We start from the raw sequence: 17777 nt of genomic DNA, 5'->3' as shown, positions 1-17777 counted from the left end.
TATGGCAGCCCCTGCTTTGATAGACTACCTTTTCAGCTTTCTGGCACCAATCTAAGTCAAACTTCCACTCCATGAGTACTGGTGAAAATGTACTCCCCCAAGCCCCAGCAATATTCCACTTGGCCATCCCACCCAGCAGCAGAAGCCATGGTTTCTGGTATTTTGGCCAGTACTCCTCCCCCAACACTGCCAGAAGAAACCACTTTGCATCCAGTGGACGTTTAAGCAACAATACGCTTGACATGACCCCAGTGACCTTCTTCCAATATTCGTGTATCATTGGGCATTCCCACAGATTGTAAAAAAATGTACCTTCCTGTCCACAACCCCGTAGGCAGGTCGTCCTCCCCATTTTGACGAACCTGGTCAATGAATAGTAGGAGCGGTGCAGGGTTCTAAGCTGGACTAGGTGAACCTAGCCCGTATAGATATCTCACGCAGACTCTGGATTGCCTCCACTCAATCCTCATCTTCTAGATCCCCAAGATCTCCAATCCAGGCCTCCCACAACCTCACCAGCGGATCGGGGGAGTTGTTGACCAGCTTTCAGGATAAAATGGAAATTGCCTGGTCAGGGCGGTATATAATGGAAATTGCCTGGTCAGGGCGGTATATAATGGAAATTGCCAGGTCAGGGATGTGTTCCGTGAGGATATGATCGTCCAGAAGCGAAGCTTCTAGCACTTGTCCCCCTTTCAATATGTGTCTTCCAAGAGCATTCCTCAGCTGCAGATGTTTGTATCTCTCTTCTTCCCTCAACTCAAATTCCTGGCTCGGAGTTTCAAACGATATGAAAGCCTGATCTCGCCAGACATCTCGCAAGTGTTCTATTCCTATTAGTTCAGATGCCGAGAAACCCTTCAGTCCACCCACCTCATGCAGCAGATCACAGTCCCAGAGTGGTGTCATGTTGGTGAGTCTACCATTCCATCCCAGAATCCTCATGGCCTCGCTCCATATCCTAACTACAGTTTGGGTGTGTGGTGGTAGCTTTCGCTCTTTCTTTCTCCAGTACAGAATTGTCTCATGGCCCCTGCGACCCATCGCCTCTCTATCCACTCTATACGCCAACACCTGATGATCCGCAAAGACGCATTCATTAACCACAAGTAGCTGGGAAGCCCAGTAGTATTTAAATTGTGTCTGGAACTGTGATCCCACAGTAGTAAACCACACTCTGAAGTTTGGAATGCGCAATATGCGGTGTTCTCCCTTTCCATAGTAATGTACGAACTGCAGGGCATATTTACAAAGAAATGGCGCGGCGCTGCATGCAATTTAGCAGTGCAATGCTGTGTAATAAAAAACAAATGCAGGGATGCAAGACACTTTCTTGCACATTAACATTCATTAAAGGTGATTTGCTCCTTCTATGTTTTCTGCAGAATGCAGGACACACAGGGGCATGTTTGTTCTGCAGAATGCAGGACACACATGGGCATGTGTACATGCTCCTAGCACCACTGGAACATCACTTTTTTTTACGCTCCAGTGGCAATGTGCCCTGCACCATATTTGCAAAGTGGCATTAAGCCACTTTTTATGGCTTAACGCCGCTTTGTAAATATGCTACCCTTTCATGCAGTCTGGTTGCCAAAAGTTCGACTAACACCTTATTCTCTATGTTTAGCAAGGATATAGCCGTATAAAATCCACAATAGTCTATGGCTTGCCCTTCTTGTGCATTGCTACCACTGTAGCTATCCTTTGGTCCCTTGGCAGTCGCCCCATGTTCCACGACTCTCGGAACATGGCAAGCATTTGTGTGGCCACCTTATCAGCCATCTCTTTATATAGTTCTAAAGCTGGGGCATTAGGCCCAGCTGCTTACTCCAATTGTAGGTCGTGCAACGCCATGGCAAGTTCCTCTTTGGATAGCCTCTTTTATGGAGAAAAAGCAGCGGGTTAGGAACTTTTGACTTGCCTTCATATCCAGGGTTGCAGGCACAGATGTAACTTCCGACAGTGTTAGTGCAGGTCGCGTCTTTGTGGCACGGGTTCTTCTCAGTGCACTCATTGATATCACTGCAAGATGCTCCATTACCTACAGAAGACCACAAAAGTGTTGAGAGCACGGCATTTATGTTTATCACTGCATGCGTTCTATGAAGTAAGTGACATGGCTCAGAGGTTAGGAAAGGAGTACTGCGGTGGAGTTACCTTGGAATCCAGTATTACAGATACACGTGTAACTTCCTGCGGTGTTAGTGCAGGTGGCATTTCCATGGCATGGGCTGCTGCTGCACTTATCGGTGTCATTGCATGAGATCCCATCTCCTGAAGACAATAAAGGAAGGAGAAGTATAATTGATGGATACCAGATAGCTGTCAGAATGCCTAACAGGCAGTAAAGTGCACGTACACTGCCAGCAGACAGATGTTTTCAACACCTAGAACCACAAATTGATTTGAAGTCTAAATATGCCCAGACAGGATCATTCACAACAATTCCTTTGATAAAGAGTTAAATACATCTAACCCACCCACCAAACAGAAACAAGTGTGCAGGTTTGTATGCACTGAAGTAAAATATTTTATTAGATGATTATTTTTCCAGATGCTTTAGTGCTGATAGAGATTAGAGATTAGGCGCACTCTGTGGTGATTTTGATATTTTGAACAAAGTGATGGATTATTGAAAAAGCTTTGCACAAGTTGATATTTTTGTTTTCTGATTGTCTGTATTTTTGAATAGTGAAATCCCCTGGAGCAAATGCTCTGTATTTCCAATCTAGGTGTATATTTTGGTAGATGCATTCCCTATCGGATGTAATGAGTAAACCCAAATAATGTAGACTTTCACTCTCTTCTGCAAGATCACAGAGACAAGGCCTTGAAAGGAATGTACACAACTAGTTCCTAGTCTGAACTTCAATTATCCAGAATAACACCAATAAAGACATGAAGGATATCACCCTCCAAACATATGTTTTAGGTGATGATTAGTTTTAGAAGAAAAACTACCTTCCAAGCAGGGTGTTTACCACAGACTTGTAAAAGAGTTGTGTACCTGAGTATTAGACAAGCTTTTGGAACTTGGGGAAAGTTAGCTTAGGTCTCCCCAAAACCCTTCTCTGGATCCATGGTCTCCTTTTATTCTTTTGATCTAATGCCCTTTGTCTGATCTCAATGAAAGATGTCCTGCTACACGTGAGGACAATGGATACGGGATTGTATAGCAGGCTATTACATTTCCAAATCTATTTGAGATTGGAAGCATAAAGGATTTAAAAAAATATTGTATATATATTTTAATATTATACGTGGTTCCTCCTACATTCTCTCTTTTACCCTCTTTTGCATGATGCTTGACTCACAGTCCTTTTTAGGTCTTGTGCCTAGCGGTGCAATGCGCAGAAGTGCTCGCGCAGCACGAGACATTATGGGGCCGATTCCGATCCTGGAAAAACCGGGTACAAACCGTTGGTCGGAGCGTTTTCTCCGTCCGACTCGTACCCGGGGAAAAAACCCTACAAACTTGCAAGTACGATTCGTACGGAAACACCATTCCCGTACGAATCGGAAAAAAGACCGACCGACAGAAAAATACATACAAATGTGATCCGGGACACCGCGGACGTGACGTCCGGACGGAGTTTGGCAGCTTTTTACGTACCAGCAAGTACGATTCGTACCGACAGCACTCCGGACAGCAATATTTTTACGGCACCCAAAAAGTGCCGGAAAAGCGAAGTACGCCGCGAAGCGTGAGGAAAAGGGGGCCCGGTACACGTCGAACACCCCCCCGCCCCCCCCCGTGTGTACGCGCCGTACCCCCAGCCCCCCCGTATGTACGGAGCATACCCCCAGCCCCCCATATGTACGGAGCGTACCCCCAGCCCGTACATACGGGGGGCTGGGGGTACGCTCCGTACATACGGGGGGCTGGGGGTACGCTCCATACATACGGGGTGGCTGGGGGTACGGTGCGTACACACGGGGGGGCCTGGGGGGGTGTTCGGCGCGTACCGGGCACCTGTTTGGACATCTCCATGGTTGCTATGGGAGTTCGCTCCGGACGGTCTTTTTTCCATACAGTTATACAATCGGACGGATGGGACGGATCGTACTTGCGCATTCGGACTTCAGTTTTCCCATTTGTACGTAAAAATGTCCGGGGACGTGTCGGAGACTTTTTCCGACCCGAGGACGTGTGGGGGAATTTTCCCAATGCGATTCGTATGGACTTTTTCCCATACGAATCGTACTTGCCAGTTTGTACGGGACTTGTACGATTCGGTCGGTAAAAACTCCAGATACGATTTGTACGGGGAATATTTTTCCAGGATCAGAATCGGCCCCTATGTAGGTGAAAAACGGGGAATCGAAGCTGACCTAGGAATCGCACATGCTTGTGTGTGTGTGATTCCTTTTGTGCTAAGCGATTGGCCTTTGCGTGCGTCTTTTTATAAAAGACTGCATGCAATTGGCCAAAGGCGGGCGCATTGCTCCGCCCATGGCCTATTGGTGTCTATTACGCGCTTGGTGCGCGTAATAGGCATGTATAATGTAGCAGAGGGGTTTACAAAGTGACGCATCTACCTAGATGCGTCACTTTGTAAATATGGTGCAACAAGCTCCAATTTTTACGCCGCTGGTGTGTCACAAAAAGTGACGCACCGGCGGCGCAAAAGTGACGCAAGGACTCATAAATGAGCCCCTGACTGCCTTTCTCTGATTGAACTCAATGTGTAGGGGTGCTCGTGCTTTAACTGTCACTTGGAGCAGCTTTGGTAATACCTGTGCAATGTCCCTGTAAATATGGAAGTAATTTGTATTTTGCTTCGAGGCTTATTGATTTTGTTGTCAGGCTGCAGAAACTAGGCTGTCTCCCCTGCCTTGCTTGTTCTTTACATTCAAAATAAGTGTTTTTACCACAGTTGTAATAACTTAAAAATCCTACGCACCATTATATCTCGTTCTGACACAAGCATTTTTTTTTAGCCCTGAGCTGCTACTCACAAAAAAAATCGAGGTTTCTATAAATTGTCTTGTAGAATTTAAAATCATCAAAATAATCAACTCCAAAATAAAGAGAACCAGTTTACTCTTTAAATCCGTTTTTTGGTAATTATTTGCCAGGCAAATATTTATATGCACATTTTTATGAGCTTTGTCTAAATCAGAATAAATAAAAATAAAAAATAAAAAACACATTAGGTGTGGACCAGATACACATAATGATTTTTGAATCCCGGACTTAGTGACTCATTTCTCAAATTAATAAATGGCTGAACTACTAAATTCTGTTATTTTTATACTTATCGGTTCATCCAGTAGGGTAAACCTTTAACTATGCACATAATAGTGTCAGGTCTCGGCTTCTATTTATAAAACATACATCATTTGCTGTCTAGGAGCAGGCTTAAGACACGTTACATGTGGAACTGTCTTTGTGCTGTTTCAACACATATCACACTGAGTACAGAACGCCCAAAGGTTTCTGTTTGCATTACACCAGAGGCTCATTCACTGTGCAGAGGCCCTTGCGAGTTTGCAGCAGAAGATCTGTGTGCAAAATTCTTGCGAGTTTGCAGCAGGACCATATCTCAGATTGAGTCTGTATACAGCAGGACGTCTAAGTGCGGCAGGTAGTTTCTGTGCAGTATGTTGCAGTCTTTAAGCTGCAGGCCTCTCCCAGTTTGTGTACAGCAGGCTTCCTGCTGTTTGTGACTCTTTTCATTCAGTCTCTATAAATTATTTTTTTTTTATTGAAATACTTTAGTGACATTACAAACATCACTAAACAGCAATACACAAAACCAATTTCAGCATAAACAGATTCAACCTAAAATACAATCAAATATTGCAGTTGATCATCATCAACCAAATAGAAATCAATCAAAGTAAGGTCCCCAAATTTTATCAAATTTTCTTTCCCCCCCCACCCGCAGGGCATAGATGTGTTCACTTTTCCAGACTCTCCTCATTTTCTGTATCCACTCTAACTTAGATGGGATCTGTTCTGACCGCCATTTCTGTAATAGCAAGGATCTGGCCACTGCCATTGCCATATACAGTAATTTAACAAACTGGACAGGGATTTTAAGATCCGGATCAAAACCATAAAGCATCAATTTTTCATTTAAAGGGATCATAATTTTAAAATAGGTTTGAAAGAAGACGAATATTTTGTCCCAAAATACCCTAATTTTAGAACAATGGACCATTACATGAGACCAGTTGGCAGAGGTGTAATGTAAGCATCTAAAACAATTAGATGAATAATTTGTATACATTTTAGAAATAACCGCGGGAGTACGATACAACAGCCATTTCCCCAAAAATAACATTCTACGCAAATTGGCTCCTCGAAGTGTATTGAAATTAAAATTGTTAATGGTCCTCCAAGTATTCAAAGATAATACATGATTTTCCTGTTCCTGCCATTTTTTGATTGCTTTTTGACACAAATCCTCTTCCCTACTATACGCTAAGCAACGCTTCCACTCCCCAGGTTTCCTTACACATTAATTCATAAAGAGGTCTTTAGCCAATTGAGTTGGTTGATTAAGCTGTGCGGCATCAAGTTGTCCCAAAAATGTATAGATCATATTGTAGGACCCTACCAACATAAAATTCCTCTGAATAAATCCTGCCCTAACCCAGTTTCCCGCTATCTCAGATCTACTTTTAATACCTATTAACGACAAAATACTGGACAGCAGGGTTGTTGAATTAATCAATGGGAGTGAAACACTCGAACAATTATAGAGATTCAGTCTCTATAATTGTTCGAGTGTTTTATATAGCACTAATATACCGCATTACCATCTCAGGGTGTTTTTACACTGCAAGCATACTGAAAATCAGCAGCCTGCTCCTGTTCTCTCTCCGGCCTTCCCCTTCAAAAGCCAAGGAGTTGTTTCATGTCAGCTTTCTTCTTTCTCCTTCCCAGCACATAGGCTCGTGGCAAAGCAAGCATTTGCAAAGCAGTAGGTCTCACAATTGTGAAATTTTGACCCATTGGCATTGTAAATGACAATGCAATTTATCTGTGTTTAAAAAACACCTACAATAATAAAAGGCATTGTCATTTACGATACCAATAGGTCAACGTTTCTAAAATGGGAGACCTGTTGCATTGTAAATGCTTGTTAGGATGCGTACTCCTTTTTCCCCTGTTCTTTTTTTGTTCCACTATCCTCCAATCCTTTTTTTCACACCTTTTAGGTCTTACCTAAAGACAGCTTTAGTTCTCTCACCAGACTCATCTTTTCTACAAAAAAACAAACTATGTTTCATAGGTGGCAATAGGAACTGTGTTATTGTTGATAAGATTGTTAAGTAGACCATAGTCAGAAACTTGGTGTCAAATCTGAGTTTTTTATTTCCCTTTTATTTAGCATTTTTATAAATATTTGCCATTGCCAGCACCACTTTAGAGTGCTGGAACAGGAGAATAAAATAAACATATCAACGAAAGAGTGTGCCTTATGTTTGTTAGTGGAGCACAACGGTAGAATCCAACTGGGTTCTTAATAAAGCCCTCACTCAACAACCTGGTTGGTGACATGCTTCATCATCGGGCCCCACCGGGAGAGGCCGAATGCCACCCCGGTGAGCTTCAACGCCAGAATTACTGCGGATCTGGTAGTGTGTGTACAGTGAGTAGTGAAAGTGATTGTTAAAAATGTCTTGGTTGTGTCAAACAATAGATTTTATTAGAAGCCAATCAGACATGTATAAAAACAAAGTGTAGGACATTAAAGCTGAATAAATTGTTCAGCCATTCGTCAGGACCAGGAAGGATGTGAAAACCTCGGCGATATGAGCATGCTAAGGCCCACTCTAACCAGAGGTCGTAAAGGTGAAAATGTAAAAATTGAAAATTAAGAACAGTATACTTCTGGTGTCCTTCGTGTTGGAGAGGAACCAAGTTTATTATGAGGTGTAATCACTAATTACACCATGGGTCTCGGGAGGGGGGTGGTAGCTACAATGGCACACCGCCCGCTCAGCGAGGCACCCGCTTGGCACCTACACGATCCCTCAATAACCGGACCCAATCGTGTAGGTTCCAAGCGGGTGCCTAGCCGAGCAGGCGGTGTGCCACAATCACTTTCACTACTCACTGTACACACACTACCAGCTCCGCAGTAATTCTGGCGTTGAAGCACACCGGGGTGGTATTCGGCCACTCTCGGTGGGGCCCGATGATGAAGCATGTCACCAACCAGGTTGGTGAGTAAGGGCTTATCAAGAACCCAGTTGGATTCTACCGTTGTGCTCCGCTAACAAACATAGGGCACACTCTTTCGTTGATATGATTATATTTACCTTGGGGGACTGAGAGTGGCCCTTACTTTACTTCCCTCCCTCTCTTGTTGTGTTTTCAGCTAATAAAATAAACACACAGGGTCAGATTAAAAAATGACGTCCCCACTTGTGGCAAAAATACCGTAGTCGTGCTTGGGGGACACACTTCTGGCAGGACCTCCGCAATGGTAAACTGCGATGCGGAGGTCCCACCACATGTGTGCCCTTTGTGAATCCCCCCCAGAAAGTTCTGAAAGCAGGAGAGTTAGAGTCCAGTCAGATTCAGCAATCCGATATTTTCAAGCACTCCCAGGTAAATGACACACGTAAAGACTGTTTGAACAGTTCAGTTTCACGAGTTTACTAAACTGGAGGCCATGAGCTTCTGTTCGAAGTCCAGGACTGAGGCTATTACAGAGTTGGGTACCCTGAAACTTCATCCTCCACACTTTAGCCTTTTAAAGGAGTGTTGTGGGATCAGGTCAGCTGAGGAGGATCATGATTCCTGGTCTGACCCTTTTGAAGGCAACTAAGATGTCTGCCGCTATGCACCTTGTTCATTATGCAGTGTTTTAATTTGATCCTGAATTCCACCAGAACCCACTGCATTTAGCTGCTGTTCTTTCTTCTTTTTTAATTTGCTTTCATAAATATATAATGATCAATGTCTGATGGCTGAGAGGGCAGCTGGAAGGCTGGATTTTGGATTACAGAAAAGACAGTTCTATAAGTTATTTTCTATAATAGTATTAACAAATCTAACAACATCAAGTTGGGTGGGCTTGTCATAACTACCCTTTTAAATCCTAAATTAGAGTTGTAGCTCCTTCCTGTCAATATTTATACTTAAATTAAATATTTACATGTTAGCCTGGGAGCTTTTTGTCTACAATGGGGGGAAACAAAATAGGCAGTTTTTCCCTCACCAGGCAAATAAAACATATTTTATAATGTCTCCACTCATAGTTTCACTGCACCCTACCCCTAGGGGTAGTTGGGGGGAGCTTAGGGGTACGTTATATGTATGAATAAGGTAGTTTGAGACTTTGTAAGTACCTTTAATTGCAAAGTCGAATTTGCACATAATTCAGTTTTAAAAGCAGCCTGCAAAGCAGGGATGCCTTTAAAATGACAGCAGGCACCACAACAGTGCGCAGTTGAGTGCATTAAAGCTACAAGGCCTCTAAAACTACATTCTCCACCATATACTAGGGTCTTACAGGTAGGTTGTCAGTACCAATTGTAATTAAACCTAATTACCATATACTTTTAATCAGAATACAGGCCCTGGGTCTGGTGACAGAGTCAGAAAATCAGCCTTTAGTAGCCAAAATGGAGGCAAAAAGTAGGGGGACACTGCAAACAGGGCCTGATTTCTCACACCATCTCTTTCCAATTGGAAACTACACTTTTAAAATGTAATAAGATGATCCCAATGTTACCCTATGAGACAGAAAGGCCTTGCACTGCCAGGACATGTAAAACTTAAAAGTACATGTCCTAATGTTTAAATACACTACACCTTGCCCATTGGCTGTCCAGGGCCTACCTTAGGGGTGAACTATATGTAATAAGAAGGAAGCTTTGGGCCTGGCAAATAGGTTAACTTGCAAGGACGACATGGCAGTTTAAAACTGCACACACAGGCTCTTCAGTGGCAGGCCTGAGGCATGTTTAATAAGCTACTGCAATGGGTGGCATGCCCTGCCAACTTAGGGTGACCTGGGCAAACACAAGGAGATGATGGAAGGAGGGCGGAAACTTTTCAGACACTCACCCTCAGTCACAGATCTTGGTTTAATCCATCATCGTTCTTTAGCTCACTTCGCCACCACAGTTCAATCCCAGCCATGTGCAAATAAGTCTTAACCATGTTCCTCATGGGAACAGTCCAGCCTGAACTGCCGAACCAGGTCTTCCCTGGACCGGAAACAAGCATCCTTGGACCAGTTTCTGGGAACACCCCTCATCAGCCAGGCTAGCTTGAATACAGTGGCAAAGTGAGCAAAGGACCCACGTCTGGGCATTCCTGCCAACTTAGGACGAACATTCAGTTGCTGATTATAAAGAAAAGACATCAGATCTCAACTATTATAATTGATTGCACTCAAGTTCTAACCTCACAATTTCTCTGCCAGAGCAAGCAGCTGAGTTGAAAGGCATGTTAGGTCATGGAGCATAATTGAAGCAGCTGTTAAACACAACAAAAATAGAACTTTCCATTTCTTTCTTCTGCTCTTTATTAATAGCAATCCTTGTGCCAACTCCCTCTGTGACAGTTCCCCTGTCCACCTTGCCCACAGTCCTCTCTCCTCTGCTGCCTGTCTTCCTGTTGCTTGTTTGTGACTTCTCTTCTAATTTCTTGCTCTGTTTTGCCTTTTCTGCATGTTTTTCTGCCCTGTTGTGCCTATTCTGCTCTTTTTTGCCCTCTTCTGCCTTTCCTACTTGTTTTTCTGCCCTCTGTTTTGCCTTTTTCAGCTAATTTTTTCCCTCTTCCCTCCTTTTCCCTCCTCTTGCCATTTCCCTCCTCCCGCCATCCAGCATCCCACACTCCCACCAGCACCTACTAATGGAGGCTTCAGAGCGATCCTATTGAGGAGGTTCTCGTGCCGGCTCCCCCTGCGACAGTTCTCCTGTCCAGCTTACCCACAGTCTGCCACCCTTTGCTGCCTGTCTTTCTTCTCATTTTTCTGCCCTATGTTTTGCCTTTTCTGCTCGCTCACTTTTTTGCCCTCTGTTTTGCCTTTTTCTGCTTGTTTCTTCCCTCTTCACGCCGTTTCCTCAAGAACTGTCACAGGGAGAGCTGGCATGACGGAGACCTCGCACCCCAGCGCCAAGATACCCCCAGGCACGACAGTGCCATGCTCTACAAATGCTGATTGAATAGCTTACTGTGACCAGCAGAGCGAATATGTTTTTATCCCCCTCCTTAAACAGATAAAAGATAGAGTTTTTCTGCATGTTTCCACATATTCTGAGCTACTGCAGTTTTTTTTACTGACTTGTATTGAACTGTTTCTAATATCTGTTTTCAACAAATATCTAACAGGTTTTTGATGTATTTAATTTTGCACTAGAGGTTTTATTTTCATTCTTCATGTTTGCATTTTAAAGAGCTACGCACCAAGGTTTTAAGTGGGTTGTGGAAAAGGTGATGGTGTGACCATGTATTATATGGGATAAAGTACCCCCTGGCGAACATGATAAGGATACTGCCAGTCATCTCGGAGTTCCATAACCTTATAAAGTAGCTTAGCCTTTGGTCTCTTTCCTCTATGCGGCTGTGGAAAACCTTACAATGTACGGCAGGGGGTACTTTATCCCTTATATATTTTTGGAAAATATGTTTTGAAGTGGTGGGCAATAAGGCAGAGAAACCTTATATTCACAATTACTACAGTAGCAATGCATGCTCTGGAACTGGGATCAGAAAATTCCCATCAGGACACTCGTATAGGGTTATGTTCTGACAAGTTGACCTCTACAACCATATTTTTGTTGTCACTGTTGAAACATTTGGGAGCATAAAGAGACCAACAATTGTCCAGATTGTATTGTATTGTATTGTAATTGCATTTATATAGTGCTTGCTACCCCTGACGAGGCGTCGAAGCAGAAACACCATTCTATTCGAGGATACTATCCTGCTGGTCACTGTTCCCTTTCAGAAGGCTTACTCCTTCAGTTTTGAACTTTAACTCACTCACCAAAAAATCCAGGTTTACATTCACACTTATAACTTCCCGCGGTGTTGGTGCAGGTAGCATTCAAGGAGCATGCATGTTCCATGGAACACTCATCGACATCTGTGAAGGGAAGCAGTTGGATGTGAGTTAGCAGAAAGCAGCAGGAGAACACATTTCTAAAACAAAGCTTTGTACTTGAAAGCGAATTCAAAAATAAAACCCTATGGGCCAGATTTACTAAGCGTGTATGTTGGCGCTTGCATGATGCTAAGCGAAACAGGGCATTATCGAGAAAAGTGTTGCAAACAGCAGAAATGGATCAACTTTCACAGTGTCTGGGGCAGACAAAAGCAAAAACTTTCGGGCTTATTTACAAGCCCCTTGCGCCGCCGGTGCATCATTTTTAATATGGGGAAAAGTGACGCACAGGAGGCTTGTAAATAAGCCCCTTTACGTTTTAGTACAAAGCCGGATACACTAAAATAGCCTGATCTGGCTTTACCCGGAATCCTAAAGCAATAGAAAAGCAGGCTCAAGCAAGGGGTCAAAGAGTATATTACCATATATATTTATTTTGTAACATACATGCTTCTCTTTAAAGCACACATCTTACATGTCTGCCCCCCCCCCCCCCCTTCCTGCTGGAGTCTACCCATGGAAAATTGCCGTGGAGGGTGTACATCTAGTTTGAAGTCTACAAGACACAGTGCAGTTTTAGCGTGGGCGCTGCTAATAACATCATTGGCTGCTAATGACATAACTGCAGGCGACTCTTACTAAATCACAGTACATATGCCGGTAAAGTTACACCCAAAAAATGAAAACAAATTGGGGCATATGTACCAGCCCCTGTCCCCACCGCAACGTCACTATAACCGACTTTGTGGTGGCGACAGGGGCTGTGCATTATTTAGAAGGCAGCGTTAGGCCACGTTAGCGTTAAGCCGCTTAACGTGGCTTAACGCTGCCTTGTAAATATGGCTCCCGGTTTTATGGTATTTATTTTTTTGGGACATTTTCGTCTGTATTTATCCATATTTATTTTTGCTACTTTTATCTGTATTTATCCATATTTATTTTGGGTTTTGTGAAAAAAATAAAGCTGAAATTAGTATATTTCCACATTTATTTAATGGATAAATATGCACTCATGCTTGAACTCCTGCCAGGTTTCAATTATATGAACATGCGTAGAAGATAAATCAGTGCACTTATATAAAAATATGCAAATTTCAGTATCAACCTTGTGCATATCTAAATGTATTTGAGCCTCTTTACTAAAAAATTTTTTTTAACCCCCTTACCTATCAATCCATACAACTATTTGCCTGACAGTCATGGCAGACCGTATTTAGAATCACTCTAAAAAGCAACACGATTTCTGTTTTTATCCATATTTAAAAATAAATACAGATAAGAAAATAAATGAATTCTGTATGTATTTATCTGTAAAACTCAGTAAAAACGGAAAACAGGGAGCCTTACTTGCAAATGAGGCCCCCTTTCATGCTATGTTAGCGTGAAAGGCGTGTGCAGAGGGTGTTGTGGTGGGCGTTCCACCTCAACACCCATTCATTTTGACATTGCCCCCTATGCACCAGGGTGGTGTACATAGGAGGGAGCGCCAAAGTTAAGACCAGGTAAATCCTGATCTAAAGTTGCCAGAACGAGGAGAAATGCATTATTTCTCATAGTTTTTACTTTTTCCACGTTGTACTGCCTTGTGCAGCAAACATGGAAAAAGCAAATTACCATGGTTTGTTTATGTAGAGAAAGGTGTCCCTTCCTGTACATAAACAATCTTTACAAAAAATGCAATTTTGTCCCTTTCATGTGTGCACATGAAAGTGACAGAAAGGCCCTTTAGGATTGTTTATGTGCAGGACGGGTACCTTCCAACACATAAACAATCCTCCCCTGCATAGACACTTCCTTGCACTATGCTGCAAGGGTGCCTGCGTTGGTGCTAAGTTGCTAAAAGTAGCGCCATCGAAGGGGTAAATGCAGGGCTGCACCACATTCTTGTAAATATGGTGCAGCCTTGCATTTCAGAAGTGGCGGAGAGAGGCTTTAATGCCTCTCTCCTCCGCGTCCTTGTACATATGGCCCTTTATTTTTTCCCTGCAGGCTCCTTTGGGGAAATAGCAGCTGGCAATAGATATCACATGCCATTCCCAGTACTTCACCTGGAATCCTGAATCTACGAATACTTGTAAACTGAAAAAAGTTAAAAAAATGTACAAACAGACATGTAAATCTCCATATATATTTTTAAAATATTTTTTGGCCCTCTCACGATTTTATAAAAATCTACAATTCTTAACTACCTAGATTAAGCATTTTTCTTGTCTATTCATCTAGAGAAAACTGTAAATGTAATGTAAATTGATACTTGTATAGCGCACTACTCACCCACAAGGGTCTCAAGGCACTTGTACAAACACCGCTGTGGAACCCATCCTGGCTTTCCCTGTGAGGTGTACACTCCTGGGCACCCCCAAGTTGGAGGCCAGGCATCCTTAGCGTTGTGGGGGCTGTTGTGGAGATTAAGCAAGCTATTGCCCAGAGTTGCAGAGTGGGACTCCATGATTGGAATAGGAACCAAGGCGAGAATTGTCAGGTCTGTGGAATTTTGTGAGCCCAAGGCCCGCCGGGGCAGGGAATTGAACGCTGGTCCTGGGCCAGACCTCTGCATTAGGGTCTGCCGCTCTAACCATTGAGCCACACTTCTCCACAACTAAACAGTACGGTCCAGTGTCTAAGTTTCTCTTTTTAATAAACATTAAGTATTAGTCAACTCTCACTCCAAACGGAAGGAAAAACAAAACTTCCTTGCAAATGAAAATGTAAAATACATCTTTCTTCAATAATAGAGATTATTTTAGTTGGCACAGCATAATAACAAATCACTTAAAGGTTTCATATTATTAGCGTTTATTGCTATGTGTAATCCTGTTTAATTCCTTTTTTCCTATATTGATAACTTGTATTTTCCCACATATTTATACTGAAATGTTTTTAAACAGAAAAAAAACTTTTCAAGCATTTGAACCCATGCGTATGTGCTGTTCCACCTCAGAGTGCCCCCTCACCTCCACAGCTGATTCCGTCCCCGGTCAGGCCAGCAGGACAGGGCGCGCAGCCGGTCGCGGCGTTGCAGGTAACTCCAGGGAAGCATCCTTGAATACAGGGGTCTGGTGGGCAGTGCTCACCTGTGTAATTGTTTTTACAGACACAAGCAGAGACCTGCAGGAAAGGAACACTAGCATTAGGATTTCAAGTAGCTGAACAAAGATTGTGTCACCTCCGTCTGATTCAAGTCCCTGTTTCAGGTGTTCATCACCAGATTAAATGGGTCCTTCACTATCAATAAAAATGACAGGGGCTCATATACAAGCCCATTGTGCCGGCCGTGTGCCACTTTTTTTGACTCAGCGGTGGTACAGTGTGCCGGCTCATATTTACAAGCCTGCGTAAAGCCACCCAGCGTGGCTTTTCATGACCATGTAAATATGGCCCCCTTTCACGTATTACTCTGCATGAAAGAGGAGTTCCATCTGTGTTGCTGTGGGTGTTACCACGGAACATCCATGGAACCCAACGCATTCCCAGGTTTCACAGGTTTTGTAAACGTGGAAATGTGTCAGATTCCTACTTCTCCCTGCGCAAAGAGGAGGAATACCGCAGCACACATAGAAAGAGGAAAACACCTCTTGTGATTGGTTTTGTGCAGGAAGGTGCAACTTCCTGCTCAAAAACAATCACCCCTTCAACGCAGACATCCTGGTACCATGGCGCAAGGGTGCCTGTGTTGGTGCATGGCAGCCAATGTTGTGCCAGCGCAGGGGCAAGGGATAGGAATGCGCTGTATTTTATAGATACAGCGCATTCATGCTTTGTTCTTTTGACGCACGGCAATACAGCAGAAAGGCTTGCTGCGCTGCCATGTGTCAAAATATTTTAAATAAGGCCCACTATTTCCCTTGTTTGATTAGATTGCAGTTTCAGTTGTGTAATATTTAAGACTGACAACTGTCTTTCATCATTGCCATACCTTTGGGTTAAGGTGATCACTAATACAAATTTGCATTGTAATGTGCCGGCTATTGCCATGTTTTCTTTTAATTTTACATAAAACATCCCATGTACATTAATGGGCCTATTTACGAGAATGTCATGCAGTGCAGCACAGCAAGTCACCTTCCTGCGCTGCGTGAGAGGTAGAGGGCAGGAAAGCACTGTACTTGAGGCAATATGGTGCACTGTTGCCTTTTACCCGGTGCTAGCACCCTTTTGACAGCCTAGCACCAACACAGGCGTTGCATGCAGGATTGTTTTTGTGTAGAAAGGACACCTTCCTGCCAAACAACAGGCACAGGAAACATATTTCTCTATGTGTGTTGCGGGATGCAGCACACGCAGAAACAGAAAGTAACATAACGTTTTTGGTGCATCACAGGTTTACAAGTTCTTGTACATCTGGGAATGCATCAAAATCCATAGGAGTTATACAGGAACACTCTCACAATGCCCAAGGAAGGTCTACCCAGTGCAGGGTAGTGTAACGCAGTGATTTATGCTGCATTGTGCTATGAGCCACGCAACGTGTCTTTGCGTGGCTTCATAAATCGGTCTTAGAGGTTTGCATCACCCATGTACCACATTGCGGGGCGCAAATATGGCTCAACCCTCTATATGCCTCTAAGTTTGGACACATGTAGGAAATCTAAGTGCCACCTCTATGTCAACAAGCACTTGCTGCGGGATCTCGTTTCTGCAAGGTAGTCCTGAAGCCTATACTCACGTAAAGGGATGAGCCATTGAGCCGGGTTAGCACAGTGTAGTCACACTCATCACGGAGGGCACAAACGCAGAGAATGAAGGTTGGCTCTACCACCGCAGAGAGGTTGTTGGTGTCCACAGCAACTACCTTCAGTGTGATGGCGCCCACACTGCTTGGAGTCCAGGAAAGGATTCCATTTTCTGAAGCGAAAGAGAAGGAAAAGGCTATTTGAAAGAAGCAAATTGGGCACATTTTCCAAGACTGTATCATGTGAGAGTTGAATGTTTTTTTTTTTTAAATGTCACCTATTTGAAGATGTTTCACACATTGATATTTTGAAGTCTCAGAAGCCAGTTTTTGGATTTTAATACAATAGAATTAGACACAGGCCATTACAAGCAGTACTAGAGTGATCAATTTCTGGTACTAAGAGGTAAGCAGCGCACGTTGGCCAGTGACCCTGGGACGCCACTGTGGGAAGGTACCGGATGCTGTTCTGCTTTCATTGCATCTGGAGTAGGTTCAGGGATCACAGCAATGAATCATAAAACATCCAAAGTCATTCACAATAAACGCAGCAACAGTGTGTGCAAGCTCTAGTCTGCTCTGCTGCCTACCTTAGGGAGATCACAATTTGTCATCACCATTGCCATCATCATCATCAGAGGATTTCCACTAAAAAGTTAAGACTAAAGGGGCTTGTTTACAGGAGGCCTGCACCGACGGAGCATCACATTTTTTGAAGCTCCTGGGGCACAGGCCTCTCAATCATATCTATGAGGAGACGCAAAGCCACCCTGAGTGTCTTTTCATGGCCTCACGGATAAGGCAGGGCAGCGCAAGTGCATTCTGCAGAACACATAGAATGAGGAAAACGCCTCCATGGATTGTTTTTGTGGAAGAAGATGCCCCTTTCTGCACAAAAACAATCCTGCCAACTAGACAATGGTGCAAGGGTGCCTGCGTTGGCACTAGGCACCAGATTGAGCACTGGCTGAAAGGATAGTAAATGTGATGCATTCCTACCCTTTAAAATTGGTGTAGGGCAG

General features: G+C 43.6%; 1 protein-coding gene across 1 annotated transcript in view; it reads right to left on the bottom strand.

The window, feature by feature from the left end:
- Nucleotides 1-17777, bottom strand: part of LOC146788618 (uncharacterized) — a 192113-nt gene that overhangs the window by 72265 nt on the left and 102071 nt on the right. The window contains 5 exon segments of the mRNA XM_085633186.1: nt 1925-2044; nt 2161-2277; nt 11967-12065; nt 15038-15191; nt 16750-16928. Coding sequence (XP_085489312.1) covers nt 1925-2044; nt 2161-2277; nt 11967-12065; nt 15038-15191; nt 16750-16928 — 669 coding nt within the window.

This window comes from Triturus cristatus, chromosome 11 (genome assembly GCF_964204655.1).
Source record: "Triturus cristatus chromosome 11, aTriCri1.1, whole genome shotgun sequence".
Taxonomy (NCBI): Eukaryota; Metazoa; Chordata; class Amphibia; order Caudata; family Salamandridae; genus Triturus; species Triturus cristatus.
This window is presented reverse-complemented; position numbering and strand designations above follow the sequence as displayed.